This window comes from Eleutherodactylus coqui, chromosome 5, assembly GCF_035609145.1.
Source record: "Eleutherodactylus coqui strain aEleCoq1 chromosome 5, aEleCoq1.hap1, whole genome shotgun sequence".
NCBI classification, from domain to species: domain Eukaryota; kingdom Metazoa; phylum Chordata; class Amphibia; order Anura; family Eleutherodactylidae; genus Eleutherodactylus; species Eleutherodactylus coqui.
The window spans coordinates 150,868,418-150,879,476 of record NC_089841.1 but is presented as its reverse complement, the minus strand read 5'-3'; the positions used below and the strand labels follow the sequence as shown (position 1 = coordinate 150,879,476).

Sequence of the window (11,059 nt, the reverse complement as noted above, 5' to 3'; positions counted from 1 at the left end):
GTGTACAACTATGCAACCAAAACATCAGTTGTAACAGTTGGGAAATTAAAGCAGCCATTAAGTCACTTAACTGATAGAAGGCTACTACTAGCAGTTAGAAACCCACCATAAGCTGTGGTGTTTAGCATTTCCTATGAGTTTCAGGTTCTTCTAGAAGTCTATGGGAGGATTTTCCTTTTTACATATTTAGCTGTAGGCAGACACCACACACCAGCTGTGGAATTTCCTACAAGAGTAAAATCTAGTATTTTGATGCTAGAAACTACATCATATTGCTTACATGGGCAGCATAAACTGAGAAATGCCAATGTAGTTCCTGAAAACTATAGCATAGTCACATACTACAGGATGAGCATGTTATTTATGAGCTGCTACTCCACAATTGGCTTTTTGCACTATGATTTATAATGGAAACTCCTATTACAGTTGCTGGAGGTGGAAGCTCCTAAATGATTTAGCCATCGCGGCATTTCACAGCATGCTACGATTTGCTGCCCATGAACAGAGAATCACTATGAAAGTGTGCACTGTGTTCTCCACAGCCAGATTATCGCTGTGGGGCGTGCAATGCAAAAGCACCCATGGACAGGCAGCCTTAGGCATCTTGTCCATTTAAAAAAAATACAATCCGCGCAGAATCCGCTGCGGATTTCGCGTTAAATGGCTGTTTGTTTTTTTAAACACAGATATCCGCACTCATTGCTATCAATGTGATAGCAATGTTGCCGATCCACGTGGATTCCGTGGCAAATGGAGCATGCCGCTTTTTTCTCCCGCCATGCGTGGGTGCAAAAGTCAATTTAATGGACCCGCTGATGGCAATGATTCCCTATGGGCAAAATCCACAATTCCATTTACCCAGTGGAGATGAGGCCTTAGGAAACCCTGAATCCAAGATTGGATAGGATGAAGGGTTCTCTTTATACCAAAAGTTGGACACAGAATGCTTTTTTTATACAAAGTACAGTGCCAAGCATAGAGCTTTTAGATGATAAAGCCAGACAGGACTTTCCTCCATGGCTTCTGGATTATCCAGCTCAGTTTGACCCAAGCCCAGTACAACCTTAAGCCATGTTATTTACCTGTCCTTAGTCCTGGCAGTCAGTGTTGCAGTTCTAGTGTGACAGTGCCTGCTGTGCCACTGTTCACAAACCTTGGTACCATGATTGATGCATAGGATGTAAGCACTGATTCCAGAAGAGCCAGTGATGCTGGAGCCTCTGATTGGCAGGCAACAGTCACTTGACTTCTGCTCCACTAAGACTGGGAAGTACCTTATAAACCTATTTGGCTCTAGTTTTAGAAAGCGAATTGTAACCAGAAAACCTGTTTAATACCATTGGCATGCAAACTATTAAACCAGTTGTACTAGATAGTTTACACACTGCTGCAAAAATCAGTTTATTAATCTAGTGATTAAAACTGACAATATGGCAAGGTGCAAGTCGTCATTACTATGAAAAATTAAGCCTTGAAACAGGTTCTCAAAATTGGTGACTTCATTTTAACCAGTTAAAGCATTCAGAAACAGTCACATTAGGCCGAGTAAACCTGTACTGTAAACAAGTGTCAGAGCAAATGTAATTGATGTCGAGGAACTAGGGTATTCGAAATACAACTTTATTATGATCTAAACGAAAAGGTATGGGAATGACAGTAACAAACGAGATTCACCACTGAATATTGTGATGTGACTGTAGCAGTCTTAACTTAATATTGGAAATTTTAGGGAATATTTGCAGTCCCAAACAGCTAAATATGCAGGTCCAAAATATGAAGGATTTATTTAGTTTCTGTTTAACTGCCACATTCACTCCGAAGCCCATTCATCTCCTTCAGCATCCCAAAAAGATAAAGCATATGTTCTGCTCAGCTAGATAAAGTGGCAAACACGCTGCACCACTGACATCACAGGACAGTTGCCTATAAAACTAGACTTCTGACTCTGGGCTCCCACTTCATTCACCTCACAGATCATCATCTTCATCTGGCAGTGCTGTGGTCTGGGCAACCTGAGGAGGGAGAGAAAAACAAAGGGTTAGCTTCTGTGATTAAGCAGTGGCATGTAACCACTGGAGTAAATCTTCAGAATGTTTGCAGGCTACCAGGGTTAGCAGCTGCCACTAGCATCCATTTCTCAAGTGTCAGGCTAAACTTGCAAGTGCAGCCAAGCAGTTATAACCACTAGTGGCATTGTTACAGCACCCCATCTCATAAATTTACCAAAAATCTATCAAATTACAGTCTGTTCCATTAAGGATAGAAGTCAACTAATCTGAAATAGCCAACCTGTAGATCGATCTCATATTGTGCTGCAAGTGCAGGATCCATAACCACTTCTGGTGGTGCAAGAGCAGGCATGGCTACAAATTCAAGGTTGGGGTCACCTATCAGCTTTCTGGCAAGCCAAAGGAATGGCTTTTCAAAGTTGTAGTTACTCTTTGCAGAGATATCGTAGTACTAGGAAGGAAAAAGAAAGTGTTAGATATGGTCCAGAAATGACACTAGCATAAACTAAACCGCAAAATTGTTCTCCTCCAGGATGGTTTCATGTATAGCATTAAAGACAATACATTGCCGGACTTTATAGTTCAACAATACTTATGAAATTCACTATTATAGCTCTTGTGGAGTTACTGTGGTGTCCCACAACCCCCCTTTCAAAACATATCAAAGTATGGCTTTTTCATTAATCCCCAACTTCTCTATGGAAGGGCAAGAGCATGTGTAAAACATAACATGAAGCCTTGTACTAAGTGTCAAACTTAAGCCATAGGTTCTTGAAACCATACCTGAAGATTCTTCTTCCTATGGAACACGATGGATTTTGCTTTAACTTTTCTGTCCTTAATGTCCACTTTGTTGCCACACAAGACTATGGGGATATTTTCACATACTCGTACAAGATCTCTATGCCAGTTGGGTACATTCTTGTATGTGACTCTTGATGTAACATCAAACATGATAATGGCACATTGAGCTGTTAAATAATTTAGACAGTTAGTGTAATCTGCATTTAGTAATGGATATAAACCTTAATATTTAAGGCTTCATTCTCACACAGCAATCACAGCTTGTGGTCGAGACTCCACCCGCCACAGCAGCCAGTGGCCACAACATTAGTATACACCAATGCAAGGCAAAAGGTGTTGTATACTGTCCAAATTAAATCCCTAAGAAGTTTGGACAAAATACACCTGTGCAAAAGCTGTTACAGTTTAGGTCATTAGATGAACACCAAACAAGATCAGTGCACTACTATGCCAATTTAGACTTTATTAGGTATGATAAATGACTACTTTGCCCATAGACCTGTGCCTGGTCAGCTGCATAACTGCCCTCTTACAAAGTGGCAAGCTGTGCACATAACTCAGTCAAGCTTGAATAAGTGAGCTGTCGCTCATTTGTCAGCTTCTTGTATACACTTAAGTGTTTTTGTCCAGCTAGTGAACCATGTAAGAGGCCCTTTAAGGCTGGGTTCTCACTGGGCAGATCTCACGGTTTGGCTGCAGCGAAAAGTTACGAGATTTCCGCCGGGAATCTGCAGCACTTAGCCGCAGGCTTTGGAGCGGTCTGGCCGTACGCTCTTCTGCAGCAGGAAAAAAAAAAAAAAAAAAAAAAAAGCTGCGGCCAGCGAATTTACGCTGCAGCGCCGGCATCTACAGACTTTCCACAGCAAATCCGCCCAGTGTGAACCCAGCCTAAACATGATATCTGTACATGCTGAAATAATGACTAAAGAGTCATCCCAGGAAGCACCTGCTGTCAGTGCCAAGCTACGAGGTCAGAGCAGAACCATGCCTGCAATTACAAGTGACAGCCACTATATACAGGTCAGAGTAACTGCCTCTACTCAGACATTGGTGTGTCCTGGCACTGACAGTGGGCACTGCCTGGAAAACCTTTTACCTCAAAATACCCAGACATGGCACATAAAAGATACTTGTGTCTGGCAGCTTCATCTGTCACACAGACAATTATTAATATAACACAAGAATACATTTAGTCTGGGTAGATATTAGGAGTCCTTAAAATCCAGGGTAAGGGTGGACACATTTTATACAGGAGAACTTTGCATGATCAAGAGGCAAGACTGCTCATTAAGGGGTTCTATCCCTTCACTGATAGCTGCTCAGGACCCTCATCCAACTGATGACCCAATTGTTCGGCTTAATGTACAGTGTGGCACGCTGGATGTTGTCATAAGTGGACAAGGGAGGGAATTGCATGCACTGGCTTCACCCCCATTGAAATCACTGGGAGAACTGCACTGCTACAGCACTTCCCGCTTCTCTCCTGGTCCAGACTGGATGCATTGTCCTGACCAGCAGAATAGCAGGAAAAGCTGTACTAGTGTGGCTCTCCTAGCCATTTCGATGGGAATGAAGCCAGCACATGCCATGTCCTGAAGGCCAATAACATCCAGCCTGCTGCACCAACAGTGAGGTAGATAATCAGCTGATTGACAGGGGGTTCTGAGCAGTGGCCCCCATCCATCAACTATGGATGGCCCAACTAGAAGTTAAGATTAGTGAAGGCAGACATCCTAACTTAGAAAGTCACAACAGTAGGGAAAGAGTTAAGGGTATAGCCAAATGGGTGGCTTCTTTGATTTCACCCAGAGCATTACAAAGTGAAATCCAAGATAGAAGTCCGCAGCATAACTTAACATACTGCAGATTTTAAGGCCACCTGCAGACAGGCAGAAATTCCCGCCCTTGGAAGCTGCCATAGGATTGCGTTAAACGCAATCCTAGGCAGACGGCCGCGATTTGTTTGCCGCGCGAAATCTCGGCATGCTCTACTTCTGAGCGGGGCTGGCAGAGCCCCGCACAGAAACGTTACTCCCCGGCCGCCAGCTCTGCTCAGCTGCCCGGCAGCTGGCACATGAAAGAGCCGGGGACGCGGGAGCAGGTGAGTGACATGCTGCTCTCTGCAGACGCTCAGGTCCCGCTGCGAGAATTCTTGAAGCCGGATCCGATCTGGCCGTCTGCAGGCGGCCTAAGTCTGCACTGTGAGTCACTTACCATACAGCACGTAGCTCAGATATGGTAAGCCTCATCCAACCTGCTGCTACTGTAAAATAATTTTGAGCTGAAAGTTCACACATAAATCTGCAGAGTACCCACCAAGTGGCTGTATCACAAAACATCTTGTGATAATTTGTTAATACCCGTTCACCAAAAAATAACCTTTGGACACTAGTAAGCGGTGAAGCCAAGATAAAAAGTATGCCATGGCAACATAAGGAGTCTTGATTCATCTCTAAATGAAGTGCAAACATGAGTTACAAGCCAGTCCATATCAGAGCACCAGCCAGATTGCCACTCATGCTTGTATTTATTTCCATAGCAGCTCTCAAACACTGAACAGCAACTGCTCACATGACACTTCAAGAGTCGGAAAGTTTCTAACATACTCTAAAGCTATAACACAGGGATCCTGAACACAGCACTAGTGTAGCCGATTTAAGCAAGATCCTTCCACAACGAGGCCTGTCTACAGGCGGATATTTGCTGCGGAATCCAGTTGGTGTCCGCACCGCGAGTCTACAAACTCCACCTGTTACTTCCTATGGAGATGCACTACTCGCAGAGGGAGGGAGAAGCAGCAGCATGCTTTATTTTCATGCGTGCTCTGCACAGACAGCCTCCATTGCAGTGAATGAAAGCCGTCTCACCTATGGCCCGTCCACAATGACCATTGCAGACATGTACTGCGCATGCGGACAGCGAGCAGCTGGGTCCATTAGCAGTATAGAAAAGATGGTGACAGCAGATAAGCGCAGACGCCGCAAGAACTGGATTCCACGTGCAGAATCCAGCTGTGCAGGAGGCCTACTTTGTGGAAAGCTTTTACATGTGCCACATTTGATCCCCCTTACCCATGTAGAATAATGTGCCTCATTGAGGTACATAAACTGCAAGACTGGTCTGTACAGTTTTTAGTTGATATACTATGCATGTCTTGAATAAAACTAACAGTATAGCAGGGAATGTGACATACCATTTAGACTTCAAGTCTGAACAAAACACAAGTTTAACAGTGACAATACTGCCAATGCAAACCAGTGCTGAAAATCTTACCCTGAATATAGTATCCATCACGAAGACCACCAAACTTCTCTTGGCCAGCAGTATCCCATACATTGAACTTTATAGGACCTCTGTTGGTATGGAACACCAGTGGGTGGACCTCAACACCAAGTGTAGCTAGAAGGAAAGAAGATGTTTTGAGCAACCAACTTTACATTAGAGCTGCGTTATACAAATGGAAGTTTTACAAACAGCACTGTTTAACTGGATCAAAACTAGATTTAAAGGCGGGAGTTTGACAATTTTCATTGCAATGCATGAAACTCATGTTTTTACAGCGCTTCTACATTACTTTTTGCCATGTGAACCTGGCCCTACCGTCCATGGGCATTGTTTGCACACTATACCATTTAACTCTTGCAAAAGGCATAGCATTACTATGTACACATTTGGGGAGATTTATCATGTTTATGGTAAAAAAAAAAAAAAAAAGGCAAGCGCTACTCGCATGAGAATTTTTAAACTTCGAGTATGGCCATCCTACCACGTTACAACAGCTAGGAGCTAGTATAGATTTCTGCTAAGTTGTGCACATCTATATTAGGCTTATCATGCACCAACAGGGATATTAAGATTTGTGTATGAAACACTAGTCTTCGATCTCTAATATCAGATTATAGGAATGAGTTTTTTAAATTACATTTTTAGACTACAAACACTTTATTTTAAATTCTGGAGCGAGGTAGGAGATAAATCCTTAAGTAACAGTGCTCACCTACAGCATGTTGTAGAGCACTACTGGGAGAAAACCACTGCTAGCTGCCAGCCAGAAGGGTGGTTATAGCTTTGATGCATGCCTGTTTTGCAACCTTGCACCGCAAATCTACCAGACAAGGTAGTTCTAGCGGTCATCAGCAACAAAGCTACTTCCCAGTCATAACACTCAGGGTAGAGAAGCACAGAGAACGGAGCCACATCAGCCCGAGATCTCTAGTTAGGACTGAGATTATTCTTACCTACATATTTCTTCTCAAATTCACCAGTCAAGTGACGCTTTACAAAGGTTGTTTTGCCAGTACCACCATCACCAACCAGGACAAGCTGTAGAGTGAAACAGATCAAGTTACTAAAGGTGGAGGCAGTTTATCATTAAACTAGAAAGACAGTGTTGCTTTTACCTTAAACTGAACTTGAGGCTCTCCTTGGGCTGCCATGGTCAATATCTAGTTAAGAAGAAAAAATATATATATAGATTAGGACATTCATAGTCAGAGCCTGTCAGCAACATGAGAAGCAGCATTGAGAACTGTATAATAGGCCACTCATCCCCCAAAGCAGACAGCTTTAGGTGCATTCAGAGGGTGTTACTCGCACCGCCCCTAGTGTACTCCCACCACCATGTGGGTTGTAGAGTGCAGCTGTACGCACAGGTCCTGTGTACTACAGGATAACCAGTTACCCTGGGGGTAAAGCATCTACACAAGGACCACTACGCCTTCAGAATTACAAGTTACCCCTTATACAAAGGATAGGGACATCATGCTAATTGGTGCGGGTCTGAGAATAGTGTCCCCTTTAGCACTGCAGGGATGCTTCTCCCCCACGTTGAGCTCACAGTGAGGGGCTGAACATGTGCGTCAGCACTACTCCAGAGGATGGAGGAAACAACCCGCCCCCACCACACCACCATTCCTGGGATAGGTAGAGGTCTCAGCAGTATGTCGAATAAAATCACAGCATGTAATTCATGGACCAAGATAGCCAACAAAAGTCTAGAGGGGAGCGAGAGGCCAGTGAATATGGATGCTACATAGTGTCACTTTAGACATATGCTACCATGAAAAGGGGAACACCAGGATTATCGCATATAAATAAAGATTATGGATGCAACAAGCCTAAAATCATACATCACAAACTGCGCATTGTCCACAGCCGAGGAGTGCTGACACCAGTGTGAACAGGCCTGAAGGCCTCATGTACCACAGATGAGCACTTCTGCCATTGCCTGTAAGGAGCCATATTACTTAGTGAACAGAGACACATCTGCTGCACTCACACGAGTCCCCACTGAGGAGGAAAGACTAACAGAAGCCCCTCTAGCATCACCCCGAGCAGCCAGACACAGCCAAACTGACGGAAACTTAAGTAAAGTTCCGGCCCCCCGCGGCACTTGTCCCCCCGGCCCCACAGCCGCCTCCATCCACGAGCCGCTCCGAGGGACAAAGCAGCCGCCCGCACCGCTCACCACGTGACAGCCCGCACTCACCAACACGGAAACGAGCCGACACAAAGGAGCCGCGGACCGGCGACACCCTGACGCGGCCTGCGGGGAGGCGGCCTCCCGCCACTCACGGCACATGTGGGGGAAGAACGAGCACGAATGGCGGATACGCGCTTCCTGTTCCCTTCACAGGCCTAACCGCCTCGTCCCCACACAAGACAGCGAGGGGACAGCGCCGAGCACACGGCCCCACACAGCGGCAGTTACAGGCGGGCGGGGCCCGGGGAATGCGGAGTCACGGGCACACAAGGCGGTAAACGCGCCCCAGCCCGGGCCGCCGAGGCCTACAGCGCCGAGCAGCCGTGTACAGCCCCCCGGTACGGGGAAAGGCCGCCGAGGAAAAGCGCGCCAAGCGCAGCCCTCCCCGCCCCCTGTCAGGGGAGCCTCCATCGCCGCCCGGTCCCGCTCAACTTACCGCAGGGGGATCCCTCCCAGACCGACGACTAACAGATATGGGGAGACTAGAGGGCTACTAGGCGTGCCGGGGGAGTAATCCCGCCAAGGATGCCGGGGATAAGCGGCGGATGGTGCTGAGGAGGCCGGGCGCCGGCTTCCCACACTAGAGCTCTCACCTTCCAGAAGCGTCTGTGAGGCAGCGAAAGAAGATGGCGGAAGCGGGATTCAAATAGCAGGGCGCGCACGGGGCGGGAGGGGCGGTCACGTGGGAGGGGGCTGACGTCACTGCAGCCAGCACTGCGGCGCGCCGGATCCAAAAGGGCGGGAAGGTTTTGTTTGAAGCGCAAGAGGCTGCGAACAGCGAGGGAGAGAGGAGAGCGGACGGGGAGGTGTGCGGGGAAGCAGAGCGGACGGGGAGGTGTGCGGGGGATTCTGGCTCGGTGGAGTCTCACATGTGTGGTGCACATACTGGGCCGGGTATTCCGGACGCTCCCTACGTTGTGACAGGATTATCACCAGCAGTGACCCGGGAGACGCCACTGATAAATTACAGCTTTGAAGATGTACAAAACCCTCTTTCTTGCTACGAGATAAGCATATATCAGAGTGCTGAGCGGGGCGATGGCCGCTATAAACGGAAAACAGACTGACAGGGAAACTAGATAGTGAGCCCCAATGGGGACGGCGCCATTGTTAGAAAGGGTGTTTGTGGGCGAATGATTTTTTTAACCCCTTAGGCTGGGTTCACACAGGGTGGATTTGCCGTGGCAAATTCGCCCGCGGCGCTAATCTCGGGATTAGCCAGCCATGTGGACGAGATTTCTGAGAAATCTCGTCCACACAGGACGGCAAATCCGCTGCGGTAAGTCCAGCTGAAACCGCCGCAGCCGCGGTTTCAAAAGATGCAGCATGTCTATTTATTGTTTACTTTTGTCGCAGCCGGGCTCTCCTCTATGGGAGCGCCGGCCGCAACGGAAAAGCGAGCGGCCGGGCCACTTCAAAGCCGACGTGGGTTTTTCTGCGGTGGTTCTCTCGGCGGAAATCTCGCGGTTTTTGCTGCGGCCAATACACCCTGTGTGAACCCAGCCTAAGGGCTCATGTCCACGGGCAAAATATGATTTAAGATCCGCTGCGGATCTCCCACATGCGGATCCACACCCCATAGGGATGCATTGACCACCCGCGGGTAGATAAATACCCGCGGATCGTCAATAAAAGGGATTTTAAAAAAAATGGAGCATGGAAAAATCTGGACCATGCTCCATTTTCGTGCGGGTCTCCCGCGGGGACGGCTCCCGCGGGCTTCTATTGAAGCCTATGGAAGCCGTCCGGATCCGCGGGAGACCTAAAATAGGAATTTAAAGTATTTACCATCCGTAGCGGACCGGGAAGGTCTCCTCTTCCTCACGGCCGCATCTTCCTTGCTTCGGCTCGGCGCCGGCGTGAGGAATTCATCCGCCGGCCGAAAAAAAAGATCCGGCTGTGAGGAACAGCTGACCTTCCCCGCCCGCGCCGGATAGGTAAATGCTTTTAAATTCTTATTTTCGGCGCTCATGTCCGCGGGGGCAGGAGGGACCCGCTGCAGATTCTACATGGAGAATCTGCAGCGGATCTTATTTTCCCCGTGGACATGAGGCCTTAAGGATCAGGTTGTTTTTTTTCATTTTCAGTTTTTCCTTCCCTCTTCCTGATCCACCGCCGTCGCTGTCGGAGGGTTCGTTTTACTGCCGGGATACTTGTATTTTTTCATGGTACTATTAATGTGCTGAAATACTTTTTTAAACATTTCTAAGTAGAGTGAAATGTAAGTAAAATGAAGTTCTGCCAACTTCGGGGTGTCTTGTGTTAGTGGTGTACTCTGCTGCAAAAATGACCTGATAACTTTATCCTATGGGTCGGTGCGATTACTGTGATACCAAAGGTATATACAGCAAGCTCCTGGAAGAGGTGGCGCTCTGCTGTAAAACATGGCATATAGTAAAGGCCCAATACACGGCCCGATGATTGCTCAAACGACAGTTTGAGTGACAGCTTTGAGGGATCATTTTGCATAAACTATTAAGTAGCTACTCAGCTACTTAATAGCTATTTAGTGTGCAAATGAAGCCTTAGCTGAAAGCAGTTAATAGCCCAAGGGCTCTTATCTGCATTCAGTCCATTTGTTCTCCAAGGGGAAACAAATGCTATCAGCAATACCCGTGGAGAACTGCTGATAAGGCTCAAGGACGATTTTTAGGTTGGCTTGAATTTAACAATCAGCAGTGCACAATGGGCATGCATTTTGACGCAACGATAATCGCTAAAACGATCGCTTTTTAGCGATCATTGCTCTGTGTAAATGGGCCTT

The 11,059-nt window shown here is 47.0% G+C and overlaps 1 protein-coding gene across 2 annotated transcripts; it reads right to left on the bottom strand.

The window, feature by feature from the left end:
* Positions 1-1,604: 1,604 nt before the first annotated feature.
* On the bottom strand, positions 1,605-8,911 carry RAN (RAN, member RAS oncogene family). 2 transcript variants are annotated; one of them, XM_066603413.1, is made up of 7 exons: positions 8,889-8,911; positions 7,214-7,258; positions 7,052-7,136; positions 6,087-6,212; positions 2,793-2,980; positions 2,290-2,460; positions 1,605-2,012 (listed from the first exon to the last, which is right to left on the bottom strand). In XM_066603413.1, exons 2-7 carry the CDS (start codon positions 7,247-7,249, stop codon positions 1,968-1,970), a joined length of 651 nt encoding a protein of 216 aa, XP_066459510.1. In that variant the 5' UTR covers positions 7,250-7,258; positions 8,889-8,911; the 3' UTR covers positions 1,605-1,967. The 2 variants fall into 2 exon arrangements, with proteins under 2 accessions (XP_066459510.1, XP_066459509.1); XM_066603412.1 differs by lacking the exon at positions 8,889-8,911 and adding an exon at positions 8,732-8,863.
* Between the last annotated feature and the right edge of the window lie 2,148 nt (positions 8,912-11,059).